At 42.2% G+C, this 15362-nt stretch overlaps 1 protein-coding gene across 3 annotated transcripts in view; it reads left to right on the top strand.

The window, feature by feature from the left end:
• PCDH11X (protocadherin 11 X-linked) overlaps positions 1-15362 on the top strand; it is a 426317-nt gene that overhangs the window by 301395 nt on the left and 109560 nt on the right. For all 3 annotated transcript variants that reach the window (XM_038122874.1, XM_038122872.1, XM_038122873.1), the window contains one exon: positions 154-352. In XM_038122874.1, coding sequence (XP_037978802.1) covers positions 154-352 — 199 coding nt within the window. The remainder of the gene's footprint in view (positions 1-153; positions 353-15362) is intronic.

The following is a 15362-nucleotide window of genomic DNA, read 5'->3' as shown; positions in this document are numbered from 1 at the left end:
CGGGTTTGAAAACAGCTCATGAAAGCCTGAAATTGTGCACAACTCTGGGTAAAGCGTCCTCGGCAGATAACCAAAATCATACATTTCCTAAATTGGCTGCGTTGAGCGATTACCGTGGTGGAAACCGTTGTCATTCTTGTTCCTTCCTTGTAGCCCCAGCGCCGTGTCACCTTCCACCTGCCAGATGGCTCCCAGGAAAGCTGCAGTGACAGCGGGCTCGGCGACCACGAGCCCACGAGCGGGGCCAGCACGTCCCACCCGCTGCCCCTGGGCTTCCCCCAGGACGAGTTCTACGAGCAGGCGTCCCCCAACAGCCGCACGGAGGGAGACGGCAACTCCGACCCCGAGTCCAGTAAGTGCAGAGCTCTGCTCATCTCACCCATCCTCTCATTGCAATCAATCAATCAATCAGTCTATCGATCAATCAGCCACGGGGCTTTTTGTTCCTCCGGGTCATTATTAAAAGTGAGCGTTGGTTTTAGCGCGGCTGAAGAAGCGTTCTGCTTCTAAAAGTGGGAGGTCTGGCCTTTGGGAATAAAACACTTGGAGCTGTTAAGGGTTTATGGATGAGCTGGTGTTTTTATGGAGCTGGTGTGCTGTGCACAGAGGAGCTTTCTGGGGAGGTTAACGCTGCTGCCCTAATGGTCATAAATACTGTGCTGAGGGACTTCACAATTTTAACGTTTCCCTCTCCGACACTCCTGCGTGCTGTAGTTTAACTCATGGGTGATGAGCAGCTCTGTGAAAGGACTGCAGTCTCCAGGAATAAGGGTTTCTTGATTTGCCCTCTGCAAGCAGCGACGGTGTGCAGTAATAAACTCAGAAGAGTTTGTCATCTTCTGCCATCGCCACTGCCTCCTTGTGATGTCAGAAACAGGGAGGCAAAATCAACAGGAGCGGGAGCTGTGGGCGCTGGCTGTGCTCTCCGTGCTGTGCTGTGATAGCCAGTTGGAGACTCCACTGAACTTTAGTCAGCTGTTAATTGTCCAGAGGCTCCTTATCTGGATTAAATTGAACCGTGCCATTGATAAAGACACACCTGAATGTCTCTAAGCCTCCAAGGCCTTGTTAGCAGCTTAATAAGTGATTTGAAAATACATCTGTTCTGGGCAAAACTTGGCCCAAAAGGTGGATTTCAGCTGCTTTAGCGTATCAGGAGGAATGAATTAGTGAGTGCTGTGCACTTGAAATAGCTGTAGAAGGTAGTAACACTCTGCAGTGGCAAATCCAGAGTCCAGCAGAGAGCATTCCCTGCCACTCTGAGCTGGCTGTGCCACATTCAGCCTGGCTCTTGGGAATCCTCTTGCCCAGGACCGGAGCCTCAGTGGCATTTTGTACATGTGAGGTGTGTTCTTTTTCTTTAATCTGTAAACTATTACCTAAGTTTAACTTTAAAATTTGTAAGGTGATATGTTTACTGAAATAATGGCAGGATGTTATGTTTTCCAAGTTGATAGACAGCTGACAAGAACCATCAGAGGGTTTTGATCTTCTGTTGTAAACAATCATATTTGCTTTTGTGTTTATGTATTTGAGGCTGTAAATATATCCTTAACAATATTCTAGGCAGTCAAACTGAGTTCTTCACAGAGTTCAGCTCTAAAGGGCTACAAATATACCCCCAAAGAAAGAAAATATCAAGTTATATATTTTTTGTTGCTTTTGCTTTGCATACTCGTGGTCTGAACTTTCTTTCCAGCTCTTTTTGTTGCTCGTAACTGATATTTATACGTTACTGAAATGAGAATGATGTATGTGAAACCAGTGTCCAGGGCCTTTCCTGCAGAGAGCATGGGACAGGAGCTGGTGTAGAGCAGTTCTCAGAGCAGGCATGTGCATCTTCTCTTGCCATTGACAAAGAAACTCAGGTTTGGGATTTGCCCATACCTTTTGTGCCCAGGTTTTTTAACTTTAGAAGAAATATGCACGATGACTCTTGTAGAATGTGGCTCTAAAAGTAACTCAGCTCTGACATCTGAATGTCATCCCTGAGAGCAGGCTAAGCAGGCATCAGATGTCTTTCCAAGTGTGAAGTTGAAGGAAGTTTAATCACCTGTCTAATTACCTGACAGTTCAGTTTTAAACTTCAAGTCACTGTTTAATTGGAGTTTATTTTTTGAGAAGATTTTTCTTCCCTTCAAACTTGTATCTTATTGAAACAGTTTAATTGAAGTAGCCTGATGGTTACAGCAGGGAAAGCCTCTTTTGTGCCCTTTTTAGTGTTTTATGCTTATATTAATGGCAGCATCTAGTGGCAGGAACAAAAAAGCAGAAAAAGGGGAAGACCCACAGCATATTTGTGTCCAATGTGCTGCTGCAAAGTGACTTGGTGCAGATGACAGCAACCCAAAATATCTGATGAGCCTGAGGTCCATGTGGTTCATTTGTGCATGCAGGACACGTTTAGCCAACAGTGAAACAGTAAAAATAGCTCTGAATTGATGGTTTGCTCAGCAATCTTCTGCTGGATTTTTGTTTTTTTTTTTTTTTTCTTTATTCTAATTTGGAGTGGCTTGATGCATTCAACATTTCTTGTCTTCCTTCACGGACTAAAAAGTGAAAAGAGACAGGAAAATCCAGTCAGGTAATCTGAGTTCCTGCAGCAGAACAAGCATGGCCTTCGTTCCCTCCCAACATCTTTAATATCTGACCTGTCTTAATCTGAAATGTTGTCTGATTTGTCACCTGGTGGGGATTTAGTTCAGCTTTGCCTGCCAAGGAGAGAGATTTGGGGTGACATGATGTCAGGAATGTCCAGAACCAGCCAAGTGCCCTATGAAAGCTGGTGGCAGCTGTGGCATCACCCATGGCCATGTTCAAAAGTGTTTTCTTCCTCTTGCTTTTCCTGACTACAGTCCTTCGGTGTTATTTGTTCCTCTAATACTGGAAATTGTTGCATTTCGCAAGCTTTCCATTTACTAGCAATAACCAAGCATTTCTTGCAAAACACTGGAAAAGATGAGCATAGCAAAATAAAATAAAGAAAAAAAAAAAAAAACACCCTGAGAAATATTGGTGAGAGAATGCTTTACAAATTCATATCTGACACAGGACTGAAGCAAGGAGGGGAAAAAAATATCTGTAAGGTTATAGTGGTTAGAAAACTGTGAGAAATTTATATGTAAACCTTTAAAATTAATTGACTGTGCTAATTAAAATTAGAAATAGGCTGTTTAAAATGATTTGTCTTCTCTTACTTCAGTTCCCTCCTTAGAAAAACATAAAGTTCAGTGTGGTAGATGCATCATAAGGAAGAGATGCCAATAAACTGTCACACTAAGTAAATAGTAATATAAAAGAGCATGTAGGTTTGTAGAGAACCTTATCCTTAAGTAACAGCACTCTTGTATGTGGTATTCAGGTATTTTCTCCTCATAAATTGCTCAAATAAGGTTGCTCCAATAACTCCCTATGCTAAGGATTTTAACCAAACCATCTTTCCCCCCCTTTTTTTCCCCCTCTGTTTAAATACAAAACACACTCCAAGCATAGACAAAGACCAACAAATTCTCTGTGTCTGGACTTCCCTGGCAAATTCTCTCCCAGTGGTGCCCTCTCGGTGGCTGTAAGCAGTGATGTTGATCAAAGGGGTTGAAAGGTACATGTAAACCTCAGTTCTGTTGGGTTATTTAATACATGTGGAAGATACTAATGACAAATTTTCATGCTTCATCTGTTTTTATAGCCTTATCGAATCTGTTCTCTTCCCTCTAGACGATAAAATTATTTTACTTTTGTTTGGAGGAAAAATGGAATATGACTAGTTCAGCCAAGAAATTGGGCAGAGCAAGAGGAATGATTGCAGCTTGGGGACAGGGAGTGTGGAGGGGAAGCCAGAAAACCTGAAAGTAATCTGCAATTAAATAATAGCAATCATTTTGTATGAAGAAAATGGAAGTATAAACAAAGCTAGCTGAAAATTAAAGTTAATGAGGCAAATCACACTGAGATTTCGGGGTCTTAAATAGGAGGAAACTGGTGTACTAAGGAGAGGGGGTCTCCATGAAGAATATTTAACATGAATTAGTGACTAATAAGCCAAGGAAGTTGCATTGAAAATCAGCAAGTGTAGAGCTACAGGGGAATCCGTAGACACCATGAGCTTGTGACCATGCCAAGCTGGTGCTGCCAGAGGTGTCTGGCTGATTATCTTTTCTCCCAGTCACACCTTCACACTGTTGAAGAGCTGTTTGGGTGGACTGGGTTGAAGAATTCCTGTGGGTTCGACCCCTGGGGAGGGCGAAAGGTAATTTCAAATTTTAAATCCATGGACTCCCCAGTTCCATTTGCCCCATGAGGACAGCTTGTGGACAGCACATGGAAATGATAGCTGGGGCAGAGCTCTGCTGGCTTTGAGGGATCATCAGAGTGCAGAGAATCAGTCCTAGGAAGAATTAAGGCTGCAATCTGTGGTGTTTCACCACCTAAGAGGGAGGTTTGCAGCAAGGAAGACATCTGTTCATAATTAAAGACAGCATATATTTCTTCCTCAAAATTAAAAGAACACTTTCACCTTGACTTAATTTTTGATAAGGATGATGTTGATGAGCACAAAGGCAGGCTGATGAAGAATGATGATAATGGCACTAAAAGTCAGAGCGGGTTCAGTGCATTTCTGTGGAGGAGAGGAGATAATCTTCCTCCCAGGGTATCAAAACTGATAGTGTTTTTCTTATTTTTCTGTAATTCTGACACACAAAGTGTCAAGAAAAAAATAAAGCTCTGGTCGAGCTCCACTACTGGAAAGCATTTACAGAGAAGAAACAGATATATATGAATATAATGCAATAAATGGTATTTTGGGTTTCCCAAGAGTAGGGTGGGATTAGCTCCATTATCTCCCTTCCAGGATATGTATTTTCAACATTGGGGAATACATGAACAGTTAATCTATATCTGTATATATATATATATATATTTAAGGACTAATAACTGTTATTATGACATTAGGGTGGAGCATTAGTAATTAAGAATGAAAAGACATGGAGTAATACAAGAATGGAAAAATCTCCATAATTATCTTCATTAAGGAGTTTGGCATTAAAAAGCAGGAACATGTCAATGAAATATTCCAGTAGCTCAAAGCCAAGCATCACTGACAATAGAGGAGGAGGTGTGCATGACACGAGAATTGGATTTTGCTAAGGATTTGAAGTAATAGCAGTGGGATGAAATCTAATAGTTGAGAGTCATTCTCACAGGAGCTGCTGTATGTAACTAGTATATAAATCACCAGCTGAAAATGACATCAAGAAAAAAACCAACTGAGTATTACAAAGATAAACTATAAATCACCAATACCTAAGGTGACTGTGAAAAAAATACTGGGTTACTCCTAGCATAGGGAAAAAAAAGAAGAAAAGAAAAGAAAAAAAAAAAAAACCCAGGGGGTTGCTGACACTGTAACAGGCCTGTTATGAATAGGGTTGGCTTCCCACATTAAAAAAAAGGTGAATTCTCATGAAAACAGGCAAAAAGAAATATTATTAATAACAGGGGACTGGGATGCCCATATACAGAGAAAGGAATTAAAATTGGCTCATTCAAACTGCAAGGTAAAGGCTGCCTGGGGCTGCTCTCACACCACAGCAGGGAGGGGAAGCCAAAATCCAGCACTGGGCTGGTTCCCAGGGAATGGGCTGGTGCTGCCTTTAAATTTGGGGGCTGCAGAAGAGGCCAGTGAGGAAGTACATAAGCAGGGCATAAGAATGCAGCCTGGCTGTAAAAAGGAGCTTGATAAACCTGTGAGAGATGGGGCAAATTAATTCTCTGTCTGTGACAGCAGCAAATCCAGTGTGTTACACAAGAGGGGACCCTTCAAGGCTGGGAATGTGGAATCCAGGGCTGCACGTGTTTGCTGAGCCTCAGTTGTGCTCTGGGCTCCAGCTCCAGCTGGACACAGGGCTGGTCATCACCAGGCCACGAGCGTGGCTGTGCCAAGCCAGCCACGGGTGTGACAGGAGCTGGCCCCGCTGTCCCCAGCCCTGCCAGCAGCTCAGGGACAGCCTGGGGGGTCCTGTAACTCTGCCTGCTGGAGAAGAAAGGGTCAGCACAGGGCTGCAGACAGGGAGCTCATTCTGCCTGGGAAAAATGCCTGCGTTTTCTGCCATGCTGGCTTGTCTGATAATCAGAAACTCTGCAGTTGCTGAAATATACTCTTTAAACATCATCAATAAGATGCTCTGGCAGCTGGATTTCAGACCTCATGCTGGGGCATAAGAAAAAGTAAATCTACAAAGTCTTAAGTTTCTTGTTCCCTGCCCAAAAACTGGACTGCCAACAGATGGAATTTTTTTTTTAAACTATGCTTTCAGTTGTTTCCCTTCCCATCTTCTGTACTTTTTATTTCCACAGGAAGGTTGAAATGTAACAGCAATATTTTAGTTTGGTTGCTGCTGAGTTATAAACACACTTAGGCCTAGCTTGAGTAAAAAAAGAAAGAAGCTGCCAGTAGTTAAAGATAACAAATCTCAGGCTAAAATACATCCCAGGCTCCCACATCTGCCCACTGGGCCCCTTAACTCCTGCTGCGTTGGGCTTTTCTAACCCCATGGCTGAACACTAATAATTAAGTCGGAAAGTGCTGAGGTAATTAATCTTTCTGAGGCAATAGAGTTTGATTGATCTTCTACCTTTAATCAAATTAGCTTGCACGTAGGTGGGGGATGTAGTGGCTGAGCACGGCTCTGGAGTGCCAGCCCGCGCGGTGGCCTCGGTGACAGCGCCATGGATCACGGTCTGGGAGCCACCAGAGCCACCTCCGAGGGGCTGTGGGGTTTCCAACAGGGGGGATCTGGCAGAGATGCCCACCAGGATGAGCTCACCACCCCTGTTTTCGGGTGTGTCTCTCTCGGGGGGCAGTTTCTGTCTGCGTGGCGCGGGTTTGAGGGCACTGAATGTCGCAAGGCATCAAGAAGTGTGGATTTTCCAGATGTTTCAGCTCTTTATTTCTAAAAATCATTTTAGATATAAGAGTAAACTATAGTTTATTTTATAAGTTTTGAGTTTTAATAAGTTTTGTAAGTTTTATAAGTTTAATAAGTATAATAAGTTTTTAGTTTTTATAACTAAAAATAATTTTAGTTATAGAGTTATTTAATGATGGAGTTATAGAGTTATATTTTAGTTATAGAGTTATTTAGTTATAGAGTTATTTATTTAGTTACAGAGTTATTTAGAGTTAAAATTATAAAAATAATTTTAGTTATAGAGTTATTAAAATAAATTTAGCTCTAGAGACCGAAGCAAGCTAACAGAAACTGCTATAAAACAAAGCACGATGGTATTCTGGATTTGTTTCTGCCTGGAGAGTGGCTAAAAGGGCAGACTGGAGAGGTCAATTTGCAATGATACAGATGAGTGGCTTTTGCAAGCAGATTTTCACTTGTACCTGAGAGGATACAGATTGCATATTCAGAAATAATTCTATGATTTGGTAATTTGATCCCTGGGTGCCTGGCTTAAGAGTTATTAAAGCAACGAACACAAAGAAGGGAAGATGGACAAAGCAAATTAAATTTAAAAAATGCAAAAGCAAAAAGATTGTCCCACTTGGCCTCTCAGTCAAACACGGCACTATAAACACAGACACTGAATTTTAAAATTTCATACTTTCTGTGTATAAGGAGCACTCTTTATAAATTCTTTTTAAAGTAAATTTTAGATATTTTATTGCTGGTATCAGAATATAAAACCTTGATCTGCCTTTTCTACTCTTTGAAGAAGAGGGAGATTAAAGCAGGTTTTCTGAGATGCACCATATTCTTTCATGCAAAATCAATGGGGATTGATGAGGAAAATCAATGGGGAAAAGATGCTGGATTTTCTGGACTGCGTAGTGGGGTGAAGTAACTCAGGCCATGCTAACATATTTGTGAATGCAACTTAATGCAATTCTTGACTGAGGTTTTTAATGGAAGTTACTCTGTCTAAAGTGATTGGAAAGCTCCACCTTCCAGCTGAGAAATCACTCACTTCTCGTGGAATAATAAGGAAGGCTTTAAAGCATTTGTTTTGGTGGGGGTACTTTTTAATAACAAATGAGATCTGACATTTATAAACAGTGATTTAGTGGCAGATGTTCTGTGGTATATATTTATGTTATCACTTAAGCTGACATGGTAATGGATAATCCTATTTGTTCTGTTTATGAAAGTTTTAAAATATATTGCTACGGTGAGCAGGCTGCTGGGGCAGAGGAGGAGAGAGAAGAAATTCCTTCCCTCCAGTTCTTCAAACTCCTTTCAGCTCTGACTGGCTGTCTCTCTACTTTGTCTCAAACTTTCTCTTCTTCTTCTTCGTGCAGAAAAATACAGATGATGCAATTTCTCTTTTTTTACCAAATCAAGCTAATCAGTCACTGCAAGGGGAGCTTTTAGCAATATCAAATATTAAGACTTTTTTTAGCCTTGAGTTCCTGTTTTAAAAATGGAAATATGGGGGGGGAGGGAAATTGTCTCTTTTATATAATTTAAGCAATGTGAAAATTTTCATGATTATAATTTGATTTGAAGCATCATAATTTATTCCTTGATTTCTACTCTGATTAATGAAAAATATATCACGAAATATATTTAAAGACTGTCTGCAGCTACCAGTCTGTCTTAGAAATTTAATGGAAAAATTGTATTTATTGAACGAAGCAGATTCCCAACCGATGGTGCATTTCAAGTCTCAGCATTTGCTGACTCAAAGCTGATCAAGTCAATAAATCCAGTCATTGTTGTCCTTGTTTGTGCAGAGATGTGGTCATCCTTTAATCTGATGCTTTCCTTCGAACTGGACTTGTGGTAGGGAAATAGGATTGATCCAGTCTTGAAGCATGTCTTGGGAACAGCTGGAATTGTTCCAAAAAGTCATTTGTATCCACATATTCCTGAATAGGGGAGATATTTTTTACCTTTACTCTCCAAATAACTTTTAGCCATCTGGAAAAGCAGCGTGTTGTTAATAAACTGATTTTTCTGTCTTTTTTTGAGGTTGCATGATTGGCATTGTGATCTTTTTATTTTCTGGTTACTGTCCAAACCTTGACTTTGCTGTAGCCCAGGAGGGAAGGGCCCCAACCCCTTGTGCAGGCTCCTCATCAGGGGAACAGGGGGCTGGTGTCCCTGTGCCTGCTGCTGGCCCGGCCACTGGCATTTTTGTGAACCCTACTGGTCACTGATGTGATGTATTCATCCTGAAAAAGAAAATATATTTGTCTGGCTTGAGCTGAAGAGACCTGGGCAAAATATTTATGATTATACTTTTGGATTTATGTTACACCAGAGGTTGAGATTCTCACCTTTGTGTTCAATACCCATAAATCACGTTGCTGATTCCTGGTTAGTGGCAGGGTTTTGCAGGGATTCTGCTTCATTCCTAGTGCTGTGTGATTCAGTAGTGCTCTGATTAATTCAAGTGACATTCTAATTGTTGTTAAACGTTTTCAGAGCTAGCTCTGCGTGTTGCTGAGGTCAGCAGCTCCAGAAGCTCCAGTCTCATGCACCCATTTCTGTTCTCAGCCTGGCCTCATGCTGTCTCGGCTGTTTGTACACATCCATTCCCATGTTTCACTTGGAATTAGATGGTAAAATCCCTGGATTACTGAGAGAATTTTGCTCTGTATTTGTGGGCTCTGAGCGCATTGTGGCTGTTACGCTGATTTTCTGCTCCCAGTGCAATTGCAGTAAAACCATCACAAATACTTGTAGAATAGAAGTGGAGCAGACCTGGACCACAAACATGTGCTGTGCTAGCAGTGCTTCCACCTGCAAACCAGGCCTTGTTTTCATTTCACCTGTAAAAAACAGTTTGCTCAGGGATTTCTGACTGCCCAAGGTCAATTCCACTGCCGGTGCCGGTGTGGATGAGGGCAGGCAGAGCTGTGAGTGCTGAGGGGAGCAGCTGCCACTGCTGGGCAGTGCCCTGGTGGGCCAGCAGCACCCTGGGGTAGTTCAGAGTCACTCTGCTGCCACATCAGCTGGTTCAGGGAGGTTCCTATCATCAGAAGTTTCTTTAACCATCTGTATAAGGTGCCTGGCAAATGCTCCCCTGCATCTCTGAGGTCAGTGACTCTGACCCGAGGGCTGTGTTTTGCAAGTGCTTTTGTGTCCCTCAGGTTTGTGTCACTTTGTGGTGGGCAGCACTGATGCACCTCAAATAGCTTGGCTAGGATGGGATAACAGGGTGGGGGAGTGAGGTGGAGCAGGACTGCACAGCCCCCTCAGCTTTTCCTGCTTTGGAATCCTCTCTGCTCCTGCCACGCCTTGCTGCCAAACGGCTCTGTTGTGACCCTTGTCCTTGCAGTGCCTAAAGCCTTGGGACATCACATTAAAGTTCTGCCCTTGTAATACTAGTAACAATAATAAAATAGTAGTAGGAAGCAGCAATTGATCCATCCAAAATGCTGTTTGCAGGAAAAGGGCATGGCTGTATGATCTGCTGGACTTCAGTTCCTCTCATTCAAAATAACCCTGGGTCTGTTGAGCTGCAGCAAGAACAATCATGCTATTTCAATAGTTGTTCTTTTATCTGAGTGATGTTCCAAACCCAGTGTCCCAGAAGATGTGTCCTCTATAGGGTGAGATATTATAAAGTCTGGCCCTCATCTAATACTTTAAAAGAAAGCAATCCTTTCTCTAGCAAGAAAGGCTTTATTCATGTCACACACTAATCATACACCAAAGAGCTATTTAGAAATAGAAAGACAACCTTTGCCTCTCCTCCTTAGTTGTAGTACATATAAAGAAAAACAGTGGCAATAAAAGGAAATAGGAGTGTTGAGAGAAAGAACTTTGAAAACTATAAAGGCAAAAAAATTATTTTTATCTCATTAGAACCAATATTAAAGCTTTTCTTTATACACATTCTGATTTTTTTTACAGAGGGTCAAATATCACCGATTACAGATTCTACTGGGGCTGACCTCTCATCCTTCTGTCTCTAAAATTAGCTCCTTATTTCTCTTTTTTGTGAAGATCACAGGAATCTTTCTCCATCAGCCCCCTGATTGCCCTAACCTGGAATGTATTCACAGTATTGTGGAAAAGGGGCCTGTAAATGAAGCAGGTCCTTTTCCTTGTGCTGCTCTGTCCTGTGAATGGAATAGCATTTGCTGTGTCTGAATGTAGGGTCACATGAGAAGAGGAGTTTAGATTATTACAGCATGATTTGCATGTCTAAAAGCATATAAACAGTTAAATAATCTGCTTGGCCATTGAATTATTCAGTTTTCCATTAAAGGATTCATAATTAAAAGATGCTAACTTTTGGAAAAAGGATGAGGTGCTTCCTCATCTATTTTTTTTTTTTTTTTTTATTTCGCATCTGATGAGCTACAGAAAGATTTTAAAAGTGCAATACTGTGAATTACTCTGGAGCTAGACAAGGAGAATTCTTTCTTGTTTGCTTTCCTCCCCCTGAAATCAGCTGATTTCTGATGGAGTTGGGGCAATTTCTGTGGAAGGACTTCATGCCTGGATCATTGTACAACTCCTGGCTCTTACTTTGTGTCAGAAAGCAGCAGATGGCCAAATCCTCCTCCCAGCTTCAGAGATGTGGTTGTCCCTGTCACCCTGGAGCTGGCACAGCAGAAAAAGCAGCGAGGGGAGGTTGGTGGGGCTGATCACAGCAGGGCTTCAGACCCATCACTTAACTGCTGCTCACCCCAATGGAGGCCCTCAGATTGCTGGAGCTGTGTCTCCAACAGGAGCCTGGCTTGATGCAGGGGGAGGATTTGTGTCTCTGAGCTGGGGCAAGGGCCGTGGGGAGAGGCTTGGAGGAGCCTTTCTGTGTCCGAGGGTTTGTCTCCAGCACAGTCCAGCTCCTCACTCACTGCCCTCTGTGGGAACCCAGGACATCCCTCTGGGTGCCCTGGATGGCCAGAGCCGCTGGCAGGGGGCTCTGAGACCCTGGCAGCAGCCAGAGACACACGTGGGGTTTGGATCTTAGCTCGTGGAGCAAATCACCAACTCTGTATGAAGAATTACAAGCCACACACACAAGTTTAGGTATTGTAGTAGAAGTAGTTTCAAAGTGAAAGGAAGGATTTTTGAGTGCTGTACAGGGGGGTTTAAGCCTTGTATGCAGGGGTCCAAGTTTTGTACATGGGGGTCAGGGGATTCTAAGATGGAGGGATTTGGGTGTGCCCTGTCCTCTTTCTTTCTCCTCCCTAACCTCCATGTCTTTGGTGATGTTGGCACTCACAGATTGGTCTAGAGTAGAAAGTCACCATTCAATATGGATAGCAGGCATTGGGGAAAAAGTATAAACATGTAACACGTAATGTGTGATATCAAAGATGGCAGCAGCCCCTGGGAGGGCAGTGTGCCTTTGTCTGAGCTGCTGAACGGGCCACAGCAGCTCAGGAGGAGAATCTTTTAGATAACCAACAATAAACAACCTTGAGAACAGACAACAGAGAACTACTGAGTCTTTCTTTGAAGGCACAGGTTGGAGGAGGGACTTTTCCATCTTTCGGGGTCACCCCAATCCGGGACTGGAAACCCGACAGCCCTCCAAAGCAGGGGAGGATTCACACTGCAGGGCTGACACTGCCAGGGAGGGCACTGTCCACATCGGGATAAGCCAGTGGAATGACAGAGAAATTGAAGATTGGCAATGCAGCCACAAAGTGCAAGAGAGTTCAGATAGTTCTGAACACGGAAAAGAAGAAAATGCCCTGAGCTTATTCCAGTGCCTGTGTTAGGAATGAATCACGATAAGGATTACAAAATTTAAGATATAGCAATTTCGCCACTAAAGATGTCCAAAGAAAAAGCTGCCTGGTAATTCTTTCTTTATGCTTTTTATAATACTGAATTTTAGGATTTGTTTTCCCTTTGGAGCACAGACACAAAGGAACACGGTTCTGCTTTGTACATTCATCTCTAACCTCTGCTATCAACTTTGCATCTCCCATCTCAAGAGTTCAAGAGAAATCATAATACGAGGAAGCAGATGTTTTCTCTTTTGTATAACACCTATTCTTGCTGAATGGGGATAAAAGATGGTAAATGTGGGGGGACATTAATATTTCTTGTTAGAACATGCTTTGCAGCCTGAAGAATCTCATATACATAATGATAATCAAATGTCAGCAAGTAAAAATAGGGATTTGTTAAAAAACAGCTGTGCTGCACAACTCTTTGACAGGAATAGAGGGATGCTTTATCCAGTAAAATTCACAGAATTTATTTAGCAGAGACTGGAGCTGTTAATTTCCATCAAGACAGAAGGTTAACAAGTCTGAAGTGGAGGGGCTGGTTCAGCCTCGTTTCATGACCATGGAAAAAGAAAATTTTAACTCTGACAGAGCTCTCACTTCCCTCACAGCAGATTTCTCTGTGGCACCATGCTGCAGTTCAGTGCAGTTGTTAATGCACCATCATCCTCGTGTTCCCTGAGGATGTTCCAGGGACAAAGTGACACAGCAGCACCACTGTTAAATGCTCCTGCTGCCAGGTGTTTGGAGGTATTTGTCGGTTGTTGGTGGTGTTTTCAGCTGTTTTTATGGGGTTTTATGTAGGTGTTTTTAGGTGTTTTCAGGTGTTTGTAGGTTTTTGATGGTGTTTTCAGGTGTTTTTAGGTTTTTTGGTAGGTGTTTTCAGGTTTTTGTAGGTTTTGTAGGTGTAGGTGTTTGTAGGTGTTCTCAGGTGTTCTCAGGTGTTCTCAGGTGTTCTCAGGTGTTTTCAGGTGTTCTCAGGTGGTTTTAGGTGTTTTTAGGTGTTTTCAGGTGTTCTCAGGTGTTTGTAGGTTTTTGTAGGTGTTTGTACGTGTAGGTGTTTTTAGATGTTTGTAGGTGTTCTCAGGTGGTTTTAGGTGTTTTCAGGTGTTCTCAGGTGTTCTCAGGTGTTCTCAGGTGTTTGTAGGTTTTTGTAGGTGTTTTCCCCAGGGTGATGTTGCAGCCTCTGCCCCGTTTCCCAGTGCAAGTGCCAGGGTGAGATCCTGTCTCCTGGGCAGGGCACATTTTCTTCTTTTCCGTGTTCAGAACTATCTGAACTCTCTTGCACTTTGTGGCTGCATTGCCAATCTTCAATTTCTCTGTCATTCCACTGGCTTACCCCGATGTGGACAGTGCCCTCCCTGGCAGTGTCAGCCCTGCAGTGTGAATCCTCCCCTGCTTTGGAGGGCAGTGAGTGAGGAGCTGGACTGTGCTGGAGACAAACCCTCGGACACAGAAAGGCTCCTCCAAGCCTCTCCCCATGGAGATCTTCTCAACAGCAACATTGATGAGGCTCTGGGATTTATAGAACAGAATTGAGCTGCATTTATGCTTTAAAAATTGATTTCCCTTTAAGCTGTGACTGCACCCTGCTATTTACAGGGACAAACTGGCCCTGATGTTCTGCACTCAACAGTCTCTGACCTGTAATGCACAATTTGCAAATAAGCACAGAAGAGTAAACAGGGGGTCACAGAGATTTTTTTAAAGTTATTTTATTTATTTTTTTTCTGAGAGACTGGCACCGCCAGGCAGCTGCATTTCTAATTCACAGTCACTCCATCCTCTACCCCCCAGGAAATATTCTCTAATCCATAAGCACTTTGCATGCTGAGGTGAGATGTTCAACAGCAAGATTTGCTCCTAAATAATAAGATTATGACACAAACCAACAAGAACAGGGATCTCAAGGTTAAAGATAGCCTTTCTCATTCAATCTGAGCTGGGAGAAAGGAAGAAAAAGATTAGAGAAAAAGGGGGAAAAAACCCAAAAAAAAAAAAATGCTGCCAAACTGAAGCTGTGAGTGCATCAAGATATTCAAGATACATCATGAAAAGGCTTTGAAATCTGATGTCAATGTGTACATATATATATGTATATGTATATATGTAATTAAAGTATATTTGATTTCCATTGTTAAAATATTTCTGTAGAGACAAGATCTTTCTCAGGTACTTGGTCCAAATGTACCTGATTCAAATCATCATGGTCTTGGTGGCAAGTGTAGCTTCTTGCTAGAAGAGGGACATACTTTAAGGCAGATGGCAACTTTTTTTTTTTTTTTTCCCACAGCAGTAGAAGATGGTTCCAGTAAAAATATACTATCTTTATTCAGATGTCCATGGTAACAAATAGAGAAAAATAAACCAGATTTTTCTCTCAGCAGAAATCCCTTTGAAGGCAAATGTGGAGTTGTTTTTTTTTTTTTCTTACCCTGGTATTGGTGGTATTTCTGGAACATGTCTGAATGTTAAGTGTTTTCTCTGAGCTTCTGTTAAGATTCTGCTCTGAAACAGAAAACTGTAAAATCAGTAAGATAAACCCCAGTGTTTAGTTCTATTCCAAAAATATTCACTTTCCAGAAGAGAAGTTCAGCTGAAAAGTGAGATGCCACTTTTCTTTCGTGTTCTGTAGGAATAAGGCATCTTCCTCTGG

Source organism: Motacilla alba, chromosome 4A (genome assembly GCF_015832195.1).
Source record: "Motacilla alba alba isolate MOTALB_02 chromosome 4A, Motacilla_alba_V1.0_pri, whole genome shotgun sequence".
NCBI classification, from domain to species: domain Eukaryota; kingdom Metazoa; phylum Chordata; class Aves; order Passeriformes; family Motacillidae; genus Motacilla; species Motacilla alba.
The sequence above is the reverse complement of the archived record's forward strand: the minus strand, read 5'-3'. Positions and strand labels throughout refer to the sequence as shown.